This window comes from Lactuca virosa, chromosome 1, assembly GCF_052849685.1.
Source record: "Lactuca virosa cultivar CGN04683 chromosome 1, Lactuca_virosa_CGN04683_v6, whole genome shotgun sequence".
Lineage (NCBI taxonomy): Eukaryota > Viridiplantae > Streptophyta > Magnoliopsida > Asterales > Asteraceae > Lactuca > Lactuca virosa.
Window position 1 is genome coordinate 142,856,606 of NC_136426.1, and position 18,842 is coordinate 142,875,447.

General features: G+C 35.7%; 1 protein-coding gene across 1 annotated transcript; it reads left to right on the forward strand.

The window, feature by feature from the left end:
- The first annotated feature begins 10,929 nt into the window (after window positions 1-10,929).
- On the forward strand, window positions 10,930-12,034 carry LOC145106962 (uncharacterized). Its single transcript, XM_079043875.1, has 3 exons — window positions 10,930-11,149; window positions 11,267-11,404; window positions 11,566-12,034. Exons 1-3 carry the CDS (start codon window positions 11,021-11,023, stop codon window positions 11,755-11,757), a joined length of 459 nt encoding a protein of 152 aa, XP_078900001.1. The 5' UTR covers window positions 10,930-11,020; the 3' UTR covers window positions 11,758-12,034.
- The last annotated feature ends 6,808 nt before the right edge of the window (window positions 12,035-18,842 follow it).

An 18,842-nucleotide genomic window follows, 5' to 3' on the forward strand; every position in this document is an offset into this window, starting at 1 on the left:
AAGTTTTTGGGAAGTTGATCTTCTAATAAAATTTTCTTTACTATCGTTCCAAATCATTGCTGATTCAGCAGCACCAAGCAAATAGATATGATCATTAAGGTTCATGTCATAGTCTGTTTCATAGTAGTCCCAAAGGAACTCACTATGTGACTTAGAAAGTGATTGAACATCCAACTTTCTCAAGACTTTGACACCCAACTCTCCCGGCTTGTCAATATGTGACTTCATCTCTAAGATGTGATCACACATAGACCTTGCTTGCCATTAGGTCTTGAGTGACCTTGAACTTGTGGGTTAGGGAGAATAATTGGAGGAGGTGGAGGAAGAGAAGTATGACTTCCATGAGCCAAACTCGGGAAGTCATATTCATTAGGAAAGCTTGGTTTGGGAAGATCATTGTTGTCTAAACCAGACATCAACAATGGGAGAAATTCACGTAAAGTTGATTTAAGTCCTTAATATAACACCCAATATGATATATTAAGGCTAGGACCCAACAAACTATTTTATAACCTGGAAGAGGGATGCCGTAATCCATGCTATAAAATATTTGAAGGTAGGTGAATGACGATTCACCAATTTCCACCAAGATAAACGAAATGTATTATTAGGTTTTAATTGGTTTTGAAACTCCTAGATTCTTTTGAGATTCATTGAACTTTTCAATGGCATGTTTCAATCTCGAGTGTGCCCTTCAGGTTTTGTGACTGGGATGTCGAGGATCACAAAACAAGGTGTGAAGTAACCATGCAAATATACTTGGTACCCTTAATATTTACCCCTCAATCGATGTGCCGGTTAACCACACACGCTCCAACGATACTATAATAAACATTAAGTTACCCTTTGCCTACTTTGTTAAATCCAGGTTAGTGTGCCGGTTAACCACACACGCTCCACTAACGGTTTAAACAAAGTGCAAAGTGTAATTTCATGGAGTAGCACCTTATTCACATTTTCCTAAGTAACTAAGATTGGGAATTAATAAAAGGTTTAGTTACTTAGTATTTATCATTAATACTTTTAATGAAGGGAGAATTATAGTCCTTGTCCTACCTGTTCGACTAACGACCCTCCACCAGACAAGGAAGCGGTGGGTGAGAGTGGACACCCATTAAGTTGCCATTTTATAGGCAACAACCTTATACCCCCCTTATAGACCGACTTCGTGAATGAGGCCTACTAATGGTAAGACGACTTGCTCTTATACATATAATATATTAAACTTTTAATATTATAATAGTATAAGGGTGTATTTTAGACATTTAAAATACTTGGTGGTTTAATCTATTAATTAAACTAGACTTTTAATTTAATTAAACTCAAACCATATATTTATGGATTAATAATACTCCTTTAATTAAACGCTTTAATTAACTATTAATAAAGTCCATAAGAGTTAATTTGAACTATTCAACAAAACATCATAATTCCAATTATTAAACTCAAAATTAAAACCATTTAATTAATTGTTTAAGTTATGAACCCAAGAGTTTTAGAATTCAATTCTTTTTTTCATAAAAAACTTTTCTCAAATTCCAAAACTTGAGGGCAAGTTTTGTAATTCTTGAAAACCTTTGGATTCCATAACTTATGGAATTAATGGTGTTTTATGATGAAACTTTCCATGTTCCATAACTTAAGAACAAGTTATGAAATTCTTTAAAACATTAACACCAAATTTTGTAACTCCATAAAAACTTTGAATCAATTTTTTTTTAAAAAAAAAACTTTCATATCCATAACTTATAGAAGTTTCAAAAACCCTTAAGATCATAACTTTAAAAAAAACTTTTGAGCTCCAAAGTTTTATGACAAAATATGTAACTCCTTAAAACATTTAGATCAAACTTTTAAAACTAATAAAATAATCATATCATTTTATCTTTTACTAAATTTGACCTAATTCAAAACAAATGATTTAAATTTTACAAATAATTCGTTTTTCACAAAACAAGTAATTATCTTAAAATTTGACAAACGTCATGTTTTTTTTCCTTTTTTTTCAACTTGAAAATAAAACATTTGCATCAATATAACAGAAAACAACCCATGGCTCTGATACCACTGTTGGGTTTTGAGCATTCTAACACTCCTATGGTGTACATGCAACCCTATAAACGTTGGATCTATGTTTTCTCTATTATACATGCAAATATTAACTATTCCAAGGTTTCATCCTAACTAGCATATTATGAAGCACCTATACTACAAAGTTCTAGTTAGATGACATACCTTTTGATGTAGCTTGATGTCTTCAAGCTTTAAGAGCTTAGCCCCAATAGTGTGGAAGCCTCAAATGGAATCACAAATCACCAAAACACCTTGGAAGAACTTGAGAGAATATGTATGCACACTAAAATCGGTCCACTCTTATTTTCACACACTTGTGCCAATTTTGTGAGCCAAGGACCCCTTTATATATTATGGAGGATTACGGTTACATCCATGTAAACCCTAATACCCATGACCTTTCATTTATATAGGATCCATGGGTTAAAAGCTCCATGGACCATCCATGAAAACTTAGCCCAACCTAAATGAACTTGGCCCATTCCATATATATAAGAGTCCATATTTAATTAGTTCTTTTTGATCACTTAATTAATTCTAAATTAATTCTTGATCAATACTAATTAAATAATATGATTCCATATTAATATATTAGAACTTATAATATATTAATATAAATCATAAATATACTATTCTCAAAAGACTATCCATATAAATTGTGCCGGTGAAGTGCAACCCAAATGGACCATGCCGGGTCGGGTCAAGTACATACCAAATATAGTTATGGACTTAGACATTAATCCAACAGATGTAACCCATACAACGCCTTGTCCAACTTATAGACATGATTCAGAAACTTCGAGTTAACGAACCCAAGGGGCTGATCAACGTAGATTTCTTCCTTCACCTTGCCATACAAGAAGGCTGTCTTGACATCCATTTGGTAAACCGTGAAGTTCATGTAGGAAGCATATGCAAGGAAGATACGAATAGCCTCCAAGCGAGCCACTGGAGCATAAACCTCAGTATAATCAAGACCCTCGACTTGACGAAACCCGCGAACCACCAATCTTGCTTTATTGCGCACTATAACACCAGAATCATCCTGCTTGTTTCGATAGACCCAGCGTGTGTCAAGAGACTTTTTGCCCTTTGGGAACTCAACCAATTTCCAAACCCCGAGCTTTTCAAATTGATTTATCTCTTCATGCATAACATCTACCCAGCTGGGCTCATTCAAAGCCATTTCAACATTCTTGGGCTCTATTTGAGAGATAAAGCAAGAATAGAGACATGTATTGACATCTCCACTCTGACTTCTGGTTCTAACTCCATCACCCAGCTGACCAATGATGTTTTCGATCGGATGATCGCGTTGAATTCTTGAAGGTATGTCTTGGCTGATATCATTGAGTGAAACGGGAAGAGTGTGAATGTTGAGACCTCCATCATTTGCTGATTGATCCACATTAGATGAATCTGCTACAAACTCATTAGCAATTTCTTCAGGAAAGAGTAGTTCCATAAAAGTTGGAGTGACAGCGGAAGCATCTCTAGACATGAACTCTCTTTCAACAGGAGTAAGAGGTGTAGCATCAGCATTTGGAGTATCATTTTGAACTGGAGACTCTGGACTACCAAGTGGAACAGATGACTCCCCCTCAGGTGGTGAAGAGGATACCGTTGGAGGTCTGTAGACAACTTCTTCGTCTTCGTCTTCAGAAACAATCTTCGAACCAGAGGAAGACCCAGATGAACCATCTGAAGACACATTAATGGACTTGAAGAGCGATGTGTAATCAAATAACCAATCAGGGCCCACTCGAGCATCCGTCTCATTCTCCTCCAACCAACGCACGTCGAAGGATTCTATAATCTTCTTCGTCTTCTTATTGTAAACCCTATACGCGGTGCGTGCAGTATATCCTACGAAATAACAATCATCGGCTTTGGCATTGAACTTCGGGTTGGACTCCAGGTGAAGAAGGGTGCAAGGGCAGCCAAATACATGGAAATGACTGACTGAAGGCTTATGACTATATAGAATCTCGTACGGTGTCTTCATCTGAGCTTTGTTGATTAAAACACGATTCTGAACGTAGCAAGCAGTGTTAATCGCTTCAGCCTAAAAGAAAACAGGTAACTTGGAGTCACACAACATTGTCCTTGCATCGTCTTTTAATGTTCTATTTCTCCTCTCAGCAACACCATTTTGTTGATGCGTGTGAGCAGAGCTGTATTGATGCACAATTCCCTTTTCTGCGCAAAAGTGATCAAGAAATGCATTCATGAATTCTGTTCCATTATCAGTACGAAGTGCCTTCACCCGGTTGTTGGTTTGGTTCTCGATCATCACAATGAACTTCTTTATCAAATCAGCAACCCCCGCTTTGTTGGATAAGAAGAAGACCCACGTAAAACGAGAGAAATCATCAATCACAACTAGACAGTACGAGCTTCTATTGATGCTCAGGACGTTGACCGGACCAAATAAGTCCATATGCAATAATTGGAGCACCTGACTGATTGAGTTAACTTGTTTTGGCAGGTGTGGTTTTCTATGATGTTTTCCCTGGGCACATGACACACACTTCTCCAAAGTGATAAAGTCTCTGACAGGTAAGCCTCAGACCATCTCATTCTTCGCAAGATGATTTAGGTTCTTAGCGTTAGCATGACCGAGTCTTCGGTGCCACAGCATTGCGTTTTGTTCTAAGACCTTTGAAAAGAGGCAAGTGACTTGTTCAGGAATGTTGTTGTTCATATCAATAATATACGTATTTCCATCCCGCTTTGATTTGACAAGAATCCACTCTTCTGGGATGATAATGCCTGGCTTGAGAATCATGCACTCTTTGTCGGTGAAATGTGTAGAGTAACCTTTGTCACAAATTTGAGACACACTCAACAAGCTGTGTTTTAACTCGGGAGCAAAGTTGACGTTCTCAAAACTCAGCACTCCATTTGTTACGGTTCCTCTCTGAGTGATCTTGCCACCTTCTCCGCCCTCAAAGGAAACATATCCCTCATTAAAAGATTGAATGTCGCTTAGTTGGGAGATGTCTCCTGTCATATGCCGGGAGCAGCCGCTGTCGACGTACCAAGGTCTGACGACATTCCTCCGCAACTGTCCCTGCAAAATGAGCGGAATCATTTAGATTTGGGAACCCAAGTCATCACTGTCCTGGGTTGCCTCTTCACTTTCTCTGGTTTATCTTTCAAAGCCTTCAATTCTGAATCATCATTTCTAATCTTTTCAGAGGATGCAGATGATTGATTGGAAGTTAATTTAGGCATCCAATGATATTTAGGTTTCCTAACAGTCACAGGTGGTTTTGAAATATGTTTCTTATTAGTTTGCATTGAGCATCTGGAAGTTCTACTAGAAGTGGTTGAAGATCCAGAACTGCTCTTTGACGAAACCGATCTTGGCGGAGCCTTGTTCGATTTTGGCAAACTGTTTGGGACTTTGTTATGAAAAACCCTTTTATTCTTTTGAAAAACCGCCCTTTTTCTACTTCGATCAACCTTCCAATCATCATCCCGAGAACGAGTTCTTGAGGACTTTCTAGTTAAAGACCTTCCTCTAGATTCGTTCTCTCCTCTTGGTGACATATAATGCACAAAAATCCTATTTTGACAATTCCTAGCTATATGACCACCAATACCACAATTAAAACAAATCTGATTATTATTATTAAAACTGGTACTGCCTGTCTTAGATTTATTTTCTTTACTGACACCCTTACTTTTCCCACAAGAACACGTGTTAGAAACAGGTTGTGAGATGAGTGAGGGTGCATCAGATGGTGTGACCTGTGGAATTGGTGTGTTTTCATTAGAAGCATCACAAACATCAGGATTATCAAATAATTCATCAAACACTTCAAAAAAGTTTAATTCAGCAGAAGCAGATGCGGAAGTATCACAAAAAACATTGTCATTTTTAACATCAGAAACATAAAGTTTTTCATTGGAAACAAAAACATCAGGTTCAAACTCAGTTTTGTTATCAGAAACAGGTCCTTCAACTTCGTGCCTTGACTGATCTAAGGATTGATCTGCAGGGGAAGTAGAAAGGTTAGTACTTTCAACATTAATAAATCCTCCTGAAACAAAACCAGATTGCTTGCCATAAACCATGAATGGTTCGTTGGCAATCTCCTCTTTAGACAAAGGTTGATACTGATATGAATGATTAAAAGGAGGAGGTACATTATCGTATCCTAAACCCTTTTGTTGGTTTCGTTTGAACTGCAGACAATGGTCAATCATGTTGGCAACTACCTCGCTTGATACATCAAACCTTTTAAAATCAAAATTTGCAGTTTCAAATTGTCTTTTTAATGTATCAAGCTCAACAATTAACTCATCATTCTGTCTCTTGATATAATCATAATGTTCACATTTGTTACTGCAGTCTTCCTGAATTCTCCTAAAGTCCTTTATTTTTGTTTCTAACTGGGCCTTTAGGGGTTTTTGTCCTTTTCTAAGTTGATAGCCCTCATATCTAAGATCCTCTACTTCTCTACGTAATGATTGTATTTCGTCATGAAGAATTTTAACATAATCAATACATGCCTGAGAATAAGAACGTAAACTTACCTCGCTTTTCTTGGGCTCGGAAGTAGAATATACCATCAGTGCAAACTGCAGCTCCATCATCTTTTCTTCAGGATCAGCTGCAGCATTCTTCAAGGGAGCATCATCATTGATTTGGGCTAGGTGAGCATTTTCAGGTTTTGAAATGTTCAGAGCCTGAATCTGGTCCTCCCAGTCAAATGACTGAGCAACCATAGCAGTCTCACTGTTGGCCACAGCACCTCCACGATTGTTTCCCACCGCAACCATCGTCCTGTCATTGTTCAACCTTCGATCAGGTTTCGGGCACTCACGAGCAAAATGACCTGGCTCGTGACAGTTGAAACATCGCAACTTTCCCTTATTGAACCCTACTTTTTTATCAGCATTCATCCCCCAGTTGTTTTTCCCTGTCTTTTTAGCAAACTGCTTCGCCCTGAATACTGCCATAGCAATTTGCCACGTAATATCCATCTCTTCCACATCTTCTGGATGAATCTGATCCAGATCAGCAAATGACAACTGAGGCGGAAGCTCTCCAGCTACAAAAGCATTATAGCAGTTAACAAAACCTGTGGCGAGAGCAAGATTTTCATCACTTTCCTTCGTGTTTGAGGAAGAGGCTACAACTGGCACATTGGAGGAGGGAACAACTTGTGGAGTGACAAACGACTGGCTTTGAGAATGAGGCATGGATGACGCAGTAGTAAAGGTTTGAATCTGAGGTTGTTGAACATCAAATGCTTGACCTGAGGAAGAAATGATTGATGAAAGGGCATTGTTAGAGGAAATTCCGAGATTTGCAGTCGAATACGAGTTCACATGGTTAATCTCTCGCTGTTTATCATCAATATCACAAGCTTTGATGATCGCCATTGTTTCAGCAAGAGTAAGGCGATTCAGATCCTTGGTCTTCTTAATAACAGCAACATTCATGTCTCATGACTTTGGAAGAGCATTCAGTAGCTTTTTATTTATCTCGGACTTGGTCAAGAAGATCCCAGATATGTTCATCTCAGTAGTGAAAGTTGTGAATCGTTGCAGCTGTTCCTCCAGGGTTTCTCCGGGAATGTAGTTAAACATGTTGAATTTCTGTCGCAACATATCCTGGCGGCTTTCCTTCATGTCTTCATTTCCTTCATACACCTCAATCAAGGCTTCCCACAAAGCTTTAGTTGAAGTATACTCTCTGAAACCTTGAGCTATATTAGGAGATAAAGCCATGGTCAGAGTGGCCAAAGCCCTTTCCTGTTCTTCAACTTTCTCAAAATCGTCATCTGTATAGTTCTCAACTGCTTTGTCAATCACTTGTCCTGCAACCGTCATAGTAATTCGGACAGGACCCTTAATGATGCTTCTCTAAACTTTGAAGTCTTTCATTTTAATATACTTCTCAATCTGGTATTTCCATTCAGGAAAACCATCTGCAGATAGCAACCTCGGAATACGTGTGATTGTGCCCATGACAGTATCCAGTTCATGATGATGTGTTTGACTTTGAGAATCCATTGATTTTTAAATCAGAAATTAAAACAAAAGAATGTCAAAAGTGAGTTTCTGGTCAGTGACTTTACGGTTATTGAAGATGCTTTGTTTACGGTCCAAGAACACAGTTTACAGTCTTTGAATGTTCTTGAGTTTACGGCTGTAAACTGAGTTTACGGTCATAATCTCTTGGCAGTAAACTCCCAGAAGTTCTCGAAAACACGATTTTGGAGTAGATTCGATCCCTTTTAGCAGTGAAAATACCAAATCCAATCTCGAACAGTGAGGAATACGGCCGAAAACTCAATTGAATGATGCTTTGACACCGGTTTTGCTCTGATACCAATTGTAAGGTCCTAAAACGGATCTTTACCAATGATCAAGCAATCAAAGAATCAAAAGAAACTAGAATATGAGTAGAAGAAGAAGAGAAATCAAGCTTGCACACGTTTATTACTGAAAAACGTCTGGTACAACTCGATATACTTGGCCGTGAACTCTGTGGCATCAACAACCAATAATGACCTACAACACCTCTATATATAGGGAACTTGGGCCGGAAACTGGGTTTACGGCCGTAAAGGGGTTTACGGTCGTAAACATACAACTGGGCCGTAAACTACTAATTAACCCACTAAACCAACATAAATACACAAAAGAACTATTACAATGAAAAGCCTAGCCCAAACCACTAACTGGACCCTTCACCTCTTGTTGTTATGTTGTAATAACAACTTGTATCTTGAATCTTCTTGTCTTTGAAAGCAAGTACCACAAGTGTAGTACCTCTAATGACTCACAAACACCAAGAGCAAATGGAGAGGCAAGAGAGAGAGTAGGTATGAAATTCGGCTCTAGGAACCCTAGGTATCAAGTCACCGAATTTGTTATGCCAAGGGGTCTTTATATAGGTGTAGGAATTAGGGTTTCAGTCCTTATCCTTATTTGGTTGCTTAGCCACCAAGCAGCCCAAAGGATAACCATAAAAACCTTATCATGGACGAATTCTAAGGCCTTATCCCCTTGAATTCGTCCACCCTATCATATAAGGCATCCTTTGCCTTCCTTTGCAACTATCACATAATTACAGTTCAGTCCCCCTAGTTCAATTAACTTCTTTTGATTACAAAATTAATTCTTAATTAATTCTTGACCAATGTTAACTAAATAAATATGATTTCTCTTTTAATATATTATTCATATAATATATTAATAAACCATAATAACCTCTTTCTCTATTATTTCTCCAGTCAAGTTGCTTTGGTGAAGGCAACCCAAAAGGACCATGCACAACCGGGCCAAGTACTTACCAAATATGGTTACGGGCTTAGACACTAATCCAACAGGTTGATGCCGCATGTTGAAAGCAGAGGGAATTAGGATTTCACAAATGGTTGTGTTATCATCTTCAAACATGATCTCATCAAAGGGATCTTATTCATCATCTGGCTTGGGTGTCTCGAAGATAAACGTGGAGACATGGACATCTTTGGTATCATCAGTCTTCAAGGGAGGATCATCCAATACAAAGGTTGTATTGGGAACTTCTCCTGTAACAACTTCTTCATTCCGAGGAGGATCATCCACTGTGATGTCAGGAGTGGGAATATCTACACTCGTTTTGGTCTTCAAGGCATTGGCGGATGGAAGAAGTTCCACATCATTTTTGCATTTGATGGATAATTGAAGGGAGTGTGAATTTGGAGTGCACGTTGACGCATGGAGATGAGAGTATATTCAACTTGATCCCGTGTTAGCTCTGGATGCCTCGAGTGAGCCTTGTCAACAAAATCAGCCCAATCCTTGTCAAAAATACCTGATCGTCCTTTACCTGAACCATGTATCAGACCGGTTGCGGTTTTCAAGGTAGGAGGGACTAATCCTGTCTCGAAAAGCTTGGAACCAGTGGCAGGGGCCATTGATTGTGCTTATGTAGAAGAAATGGGATCATTCAAATTGACATATGGGTGTGTCCCGCGGGCTCCAAGGGACTTTGTTCAATACCAGTCAGTGACGGAGCTTGAACTTTTGATTTGGGGGGGGGGGGGGGGGGGCAAAGCCAAATTTTATAGCTTTTGGGCCTAATATGTAAAAATTTTAATACTTAAGGACTAGCTGTGACAAAAAAAACAGGGGGGGGGGGGGCACAACCCCTCCTGGCCCCCATGAAGATCCTTTTGAGAGGATTCACCGGTTTTGGTTCTCTTTTTAGCTTTAGATTTCAAAGGGGATGCCTTTTGCTTTTGAACGATCTATTTCCTACGACCTTTCGAGGAAGCAGGTCTATTATCATCTGACGCAAGCTCATTCGATATTGGGGCAAGTTGCATTGGGTAAAATACAACCGACGTCTCGAGATGGTAGTTTAGATAAGGAGAGTCGGAAGGAATAGTGTTCAACATATGTTGAGGAAGACGTCGGACAGCTCCGAATATCCAAATAAAATAATCTAATATAAATTGTCCAATTGAACAATTCGATTTTATTCAAATAATTAACAATCATATATACTAATTAGGGGGCTAATACCAAAGGGCTTCTACTCCAGCGGTACCAGATGGTGTCCTCCCTCTTTGTGGTCGAGGGTTCAAATCTCGTCGTGGACATATGTGATATTAGGTTTTAGATTAGGAGTAAATTTATATATTTGCATTTGCCGATTCAAAAAAAAGATTAGGGGGCTAATAAGAAATACTAAAATAAAACGATCTAAATATAAGTTGGATACTTGGATATCATTATATCAATTAATTTATTATAATATGAATTTAAATATTGATGTCAACAACAAAAATAGGTTATAATTCACGTCAAATAGGTTAATTCACATCAATTTTGGTCCCCATAAAACTGGTGCAGATGGAGGGTCAGCGCCGCTACCCCATTGAAAGAAAAAACATACTACTAAAACCCTCAATAAACCCTTGGTCGAATCCCCAAAATGGATCACATCGCCGCGGCGGAGGAACGAATTGTAACAGAGAAATTGAGGCAAAAGCTCAACGAGGTTAATTCCGCTGTTCAATCCCAGCTCAACGTTGTTCAGGACCATGTCAATTTCACCCTCCAGGTTTCAACTCTTCTTCCTCTCTCTCCCTCTCTCAGTATACTCGCAAATACACAGAAACGATTACACAAAACCTCTATACAATTTTGATTTGAAAATTTTGAAATTGGGGATTTGCAGAAAGCGTACTTTAGATGTGCGTACGAGTGCTTTGACAGGAGGAGGAGGCAGGAAGACATAAGCATGTGCGTTGAGAATTGCAGCATGCCTGTTCTTCAAGCTCAGAATCTCGTTGAAGGCGAAATGGCCAAATTTCAGGTAGTTTCTCACTATCAATCTTCTTATCTACATCGATTGTGAAAATCAGATCTGTGTTTTTTTCTGGTTATTACGCTGAATCATAATGAGTACTTTTAGTATCATGGATCTTGAATTGTAGCGAATTCAGAGATCATAAATATTTGTTTTGTGGGATACAGGAACGATTGAATAGGTCACTGATGGTATGCCAAGATAAATTTGAGTCTGCAAAGATGCAACAGATGAGGACTGATGCAACAAAGGATATGGAATCATGTGTTAATCAGACAGTTGAAGAACATGTCAAGGCATTGCCACATTTGGTTGCAAAATTGAAGGCTTCCCTCAACATGAATCCCATAAACGAGTGAAAAATCATTGCAATCTGCATTTTCTTGTAGCAACTCATAGAATATTATGCATGGAGAGGTAAAGAAGCATATGCTAATATACATTTACATTTTGCTGATGGAACTTGAATAATTGGGCAAGTTTTATTCTTGATTTACTAATACTGTGAAACTGAAAGAGAAATGATGTTGAAGTTAGGGGTGTCAAATTGGGTTACTGTGTCGTGCTTTTATCCGACACAACACTAGTTTTTTTATGACACGTAATGATATGACACGATGGTTGTGTTTTTTTTTACTTGATTCATGAGTAATCATACAAAAACATATAGAGTTACAACATGACAAAATAAACGGAAAATAACCATTAGGCATTAGTTTACTTGATTCATAAGTAATCATACAAAACACATGAAACGTGTGTTAATATTGTGTCAGATTGTGTCAAATTTTGAACACGAACATGATCCGATATGATGTGTTTTTTACACTAGACATGCGTGAATGCAATTTTTTTGTTTCGTCTCAATTTCGTTTCACGTTGTGTCATGTCATGAATTGAAGTTGTAACATTTCGTTTTGGATTCAGATTAAACAGATTTGAAAAAGTAGGTAAGGAGTTGTAAGAAAATTACTTAAAATCTTTAGTTTTAGGGTGATGATTTTATTCTTAAGATAACATAATTGTTTTGAAAATTTACATTTTCAATCTTTTACTTGAAAACCGTTTTATAAAAGACATTTAATAATTTAGATATTTTTATTTAAGTAGTTGTTTAGCTATTAGTATCGTTTAGCTGTTACAAATACAAATATAATCTTATCCGGATGAAAAGAGATTAATCTAAAATAGGCCACTCCAAAATAAATTGATGTTCACTCCAAAACAGACCAATATTATATACTAGGTTTCATATGGCGTGAGGTGAAGCAGAAAAGTCAAGACTCAAGTTTTACAAGTTATGGTGTTGTCTAACGGCTTCAAAGTTACTGGAAACGTGTCACTCAACCAATAGGTTGGAGGTTTAGGTCTTGCTTGGGACAATTATACAGACTTAAGAGTAAATTTAAGGGTGAGCAAGTTAGTCATTAAAAAAACATAATTATAGATTTATATTAAATTTTTAGATTTGTTATATCAACAACTAATAACAAAAACACAATGGTTCCGATAAAAAAGTGTCTTGTGAAAACCGGTTTTTTTAATAAATTGGCCCGTGTGCACATCTATAATCATCTACCAAACTTGGTCCCTTCCATGTTTTCCCAATTTTTAGAGTCGATTACAATTTTTTTTTTCATCTTTATATTCAAAATGACATGTTTCAAAGTTGTATTGTAATCATAAATTTGGTTAAATGGTTTTATTGTGTTGTAGTTTTGGTCTATATGTCATTAAATCTAGTTTCCGATCAACGATGTAAATTTTGCAAACTACAGATACCGAAATCAAGTTCGGGAAAAGGTTGTCATTTTTAGGATTTTCTAAAACCGGTTTCTAACATATCTGAAATTGTTCATACCTGAAACTGTTCACATAGGATTGGAAAATTTACCTTTACACCTGGATAATTCCAAACCGATTTTTTTAATAATTTGACCCATGTGCACATCTTTAATCATCTACCAAACTTGGTCCCTTCAATGTTTTCCCAATTTTTAGAGTCAATTACAAATTGTTTTCCTCTTGTATATTCAAAATGTTTCAAGTTCTATTGCAATCACAAATTTGGTCAAATGGTTTTATTTTGTTGTAGTTTATATGTCATTAAATAAAGTTATACAAGTTGAATCTAGCCCACTTGGCTAATAAGAAGGTTTTGGGTTCAATCTCGAACATATACTAACTCGCTGATCAATTTTCCACTTGGCTAACAAAGAGGTTTAGGTTCAAATAAGAACAATGATATAATTGAAAACGTGAGAACAAATATGAGTCACATACTTTTTTTACTGCTAAACCATCCCACGTACCGACGCGAGTATATGTATATTCTCAAGTGATTATTCATATATGAATATTATCTGTTCTGTCGTCCCGGTATGTTAGAGCGCTTAAGCGGCAAATTTGTAATATGCGAAAAGATACTTACCTTTATATTCACATATGAATATTAAGCTTCTTCGTCGCACCGATACGCGGGAGAGTTTTGCAGTTAAAAAAAAATTCGGTGTTGCCCTCCCTTCTTGAGGTCGAGGGTTCAAGTCCCGCAGTAGACATAGGTGAAATAATTTAGGTGTAGTTTAGTATATTTGTCGTTTCAAATATATATATATATATATATATATATATATATATATATATATATATATATATATATATATATATATATATATATATATATATATAAAAGGTATAAACATAAATATTTTATATAAAAGTTGTAATTTTTTTATTACATAATAACTAATAATAAAATCTAGTAATTATTTCCACGTAAGAAACTATTCACCAAAAAAATTACTTATTGTCGTCGTTTTATGTGGGCACACATCTTATATATATATATATATATATATATATATATATATATATATATATATATATATATATATATATATATATATATATATATATATATATATATACTATTGATGTAAATCAGTTAATATTCGTGTCTAGTTTAAAAAATATAAATTAATTTACATATATGAATTTAATATTTTAAAATTTTCATTTTGTTCCAAATTGAATTTCTTAATTACTTTCTTTAATTCAAGTCTTCAAACTTTTGACAAGTATTAATGAATTATTTATGCATAATTGATTTGTATAAAAAAAAACTTTGTAACTTATACCTCTTAAAATTCAAAATATAACTAATATGGTTTATAATATAGTATTTTATATATATATATATATATATATATATATATATATATATATATATATATATATATATATATATATATATACATGAGTAAATTACACGGATGGTCCCTAATTCTTTTTTTTAACTCGAACCATCCTCAAAGTCAAAAGTTTTTAAACCGCCTGGTCACTCTGTCTCATTTCCATTTCTTTTCTCCGTTAGGACCCTTCATGTACCAGGAACTTGTGGGTATTTTTGTCTTTTCCATTTGGTTGTTATGTACCCACGATTAGCGATGACACGAAATGTCAAAACACCCACCCCATAATTTCTTCTTACTTCTTTTGAGAACCCTTCACCTAACGATCAGTTTCAAAATCCCTAGACTTAAAACCCTTCTTCTTCAAGATTATCGATGGTAAATTGGTTGATACGTGCTACTACAGATGAAATCGACATTGTATGTCGTTATGGTAAGCTTTATTTCTGTATGATGCTAGTTTCATTGAACTTGTCTTCTCACGTCAAGCATATATTGACATTATTTTCTTTCACAACAGGACATTCGACAATTTTCTCGATTTTATTGTTTCATGGTGGAGAGTTTACATCTTTTCCATGAAAAAAGTACGTTAAAAGAAAGCAAACATACATGGACTTATGCAACAGTGATACATTCTCAGTTCATGACATAGATAAAATAATGCTTGAACTTGGGTATGTTGAAGATGGTATTCCTCTGTATTACCATTTTAGACGACCTCTATCTGATTTGGATTTCGGATTATTTACGTTGGGTAGTGTGACAACCTAGAAAATTTGGATCAAGCAAGGTCTAAATTGTAACCACGTGCAAGTGAATCACAACGTGGCTTAGTTGCAATAAGATTTTGAAAGCCTAAGGGGCATCATTTGTGGGATTGAATATACATATATGAATGTACTTATATACACTTTGAAAACCATACGGGCATTGTTGTTATAAGTTAACATATATATATATATATATATATATATATATATATATATATATATATATATATATATATATAGGGCTAGGTTATAATGTGAATGGACAACTATTGTGCGGACGTGTGAACAATGTTATTCTATGAGAATTACTAAAAGAATAAGTTGTTTAGTAATGTGAATACATTCAACCTCACACAATTATTGTCATTTCCATTCATTCTCACTAATTCTTATTCATTTTTGTTCTCTCTCTCTCTCTCTCTCTCTATATATATATATATATATATATATATATATATATATATATATATATATATATATATACACCTTAAGAAACCATGTCGTAAATAAGATTGACAAGTCAACAAACTATAAACAAAATCACATTAACAAAATACCCCCTAAGACCGAAATCACCCCTTAATGGGTGATCTCTAAACCGAAAACCCTTCCATGAGGGACCCCAAGACCGAAATAAACACCAAACAAAGCACCTAGGCCGAAATCACCATTTGAAAAGGATGTAGGACCGAAAACACCCTTAGTGGGTGATACCAAAACCGAAAACACCCCCATGGACCACAATAAGGCCGCAAACTACTTGTGTGAGGAAGTTAGGACCGAAATATCAAAGGGAATGAGGAGATTTTGGTCATGTATGGCCGAAAACTCCAAGGTAGTCCATCCTAGAGTGATTTCAGTGGGATACAAAGGATAAGGTTTGACTTTAAGATGTGATATCTCATCCTATTTCCCATGCAAACTCGGCAGTATCCCAAGCAAAACATCCAACAAATAAATATATTACCCAACAGATAACTAGGTAAAAATCATATGAATTAACTTCCTTATAATGGATGAGATCACTTACCACAAACACCATCATTCCCATTTCATCTACTGTAAACCTCATTTTGCTCTCAAATAACCAAGTCCAACTTCTAAATTCAAAGATCTTCAAGTGTATTCTTAGATTTGGTAACTATTCCTTCAAATCTAGTGTATTTATACACTTTTATGTTAGTTTTATTATATTTACCCACATATTATTATGTGTTAAACTCTTAGGATAGCATTCTTGCCAAGAAAGTTCAATCACCACCTTCAAGTGTTAGGCTTGGAAACCTTCACACCATCCTCTCAAATAACCCACAAATCCACTCAAGGTGAGTTCATACCCCCATATTTTCAAGCTTTTTCATGTTTTAGGGAGGGGGGGGGGGGATACAAGTAAAATTTTGTTATCACACAAATACTTACATGTTTGCATCTTTATGTTAAAAATAAGATATTATTTGCATAAGGTATGATTATCACTACTTTTATACAATATTTGTGATATATTAGTTTTGATATGCAAACTTAACAAAAACATAACCCATTATATGCTACAAATATCATAAGGAAAAGCATGATTTGGAAAACTACAAGGTTTTGACAATTTTTACTAAAAAATAGCTTTTCTAGCAAAAATGGTTACAATATAGTTATTTACTATTTTGGTGGGTTACAACCTAAAGACATTATATTTTGACTACATATTTTGACACCATGCAAGATTACAACTTTATATTTATATAAAAGATTATATAAATAGTCTCAACAAACATATAAGATAAAGTGATAAACTACAATTGGTATAGTTTGGGAGTCATAAAACCACACTTTCATTTCAGAAGAACCAAATAATTATTCAAAGGTATAATTACTTCATTTTACAAGAAAAAAGAGTCATAGTTCATGTAAATCTGTTGATGATCTTGTGAGACGTTCCTTCACCGTACCTACCTAGTGTACACCTTAAGTCCTGCATTATAACCAGAGTCTCCTTGAGGGAGAGCGATATAGTTGTGTATAGATCTATACGGGATTGACAACCCCGCACCTCAGCTGTTCGCTACAGTTAGACCGGCAAGTCTAGGGTGACAAAAGTCTACCGATTTCGACGCCTGAAGAATGTCGTTCAGGCATATCAATCATATTAAGCATGGTTATAATAACTCACATAGGGATTGACAAAACGATTTGGTTTAAGGAGTAACTTACACTTCATTAGTTTTATAAAAATATATAACTACATACTATTGTTCAGTACAACAATTCTTATACATTTTTGGTCTTAGGGTTTAAGACTACAGTTCACCTTTAAGAAAATATTGGATTTTCTGGAAACATACATTATCATTTTACAAGGAAAATATACAAAGGAAATACATACATCTACAGTTCATAGTTAAGAAAATGTTGGATTTTCTGGAAACATACATTATCATTTTACAAGGAAAATATACAAAGGAAATACATACATCCACAGTGTATATTTAAGAAAACATTGGATTTTCTAGAAACATACATTATCATTTTACAAAGAAAGGATACAAAGGAAATACATACATTTATAGTTCATATTAAAGAAAATATCAGATTTTCTAGAAGTATACAAAAATCATTTTACACGAAAACATTACAAATACTTCTCACACAAAAATGCTTATGAACTCACCAACTTAATTGTTGACACTTTTCAAAATCACTTTTCTTCTTAGGAAACCAGTAGACAGGCATTCAACCCTTCTTGAGGGCCGGCGTCGTTGTTTCATGCTTTCTACAATTCAGTTATTTGTATTCAACTTTTGAACAAACAGAGATTTGTAAACAATGTAATACTTGAAATCTAAATGTATGAATGTTTGTGTTGCTATGTTTCATTTATATTCAACTGTTATGATACTCTACATGAATTCACTCCATCCGCCCCCAGACGTTTCCGCCGTTCTGGTTTGGGGGTGTGACAGGTAGTGATCAAGATATTCTTCATTTAGGGTCATATGTGTTTAAACATAAGCTTATTGAAGTTTACATAGAGAATCAAAATACCAATTTGCACACGTATGAAATGGCCCCTAATCACTCTAAACCTAGAATTGTTGAGAGTATTGAGCCTCCAGCTTGTTCTCGAAGATTGTTTTTAGGTTGGAAGGGGGATGCCATATGGGAAGACGATATGAACAAAGGGGCTGCTATGACTGATAACATAAGGGAAGACGATGTGAACAAAGATAACGATTATGGTGATAGTCATAATAATGAAGGTAATGATTTTGATGATAGTGAGTATCTTATTGATATAAACAATATGGTAGAGGACATCGATGTTGACATGTCAGAATTTTATTTAAACATTGACAAGGACGCTGAGTGGGTAGGGGGTAGCGACAAAAGTGTCGTGGAAGAAAACAGTGAAGAACCAGAAATTGAAGTTTTAGATAACGAAACTTTGTTGTCTAAAGATGAAGAGTCGTCTAATCAACGCAAGAAGTC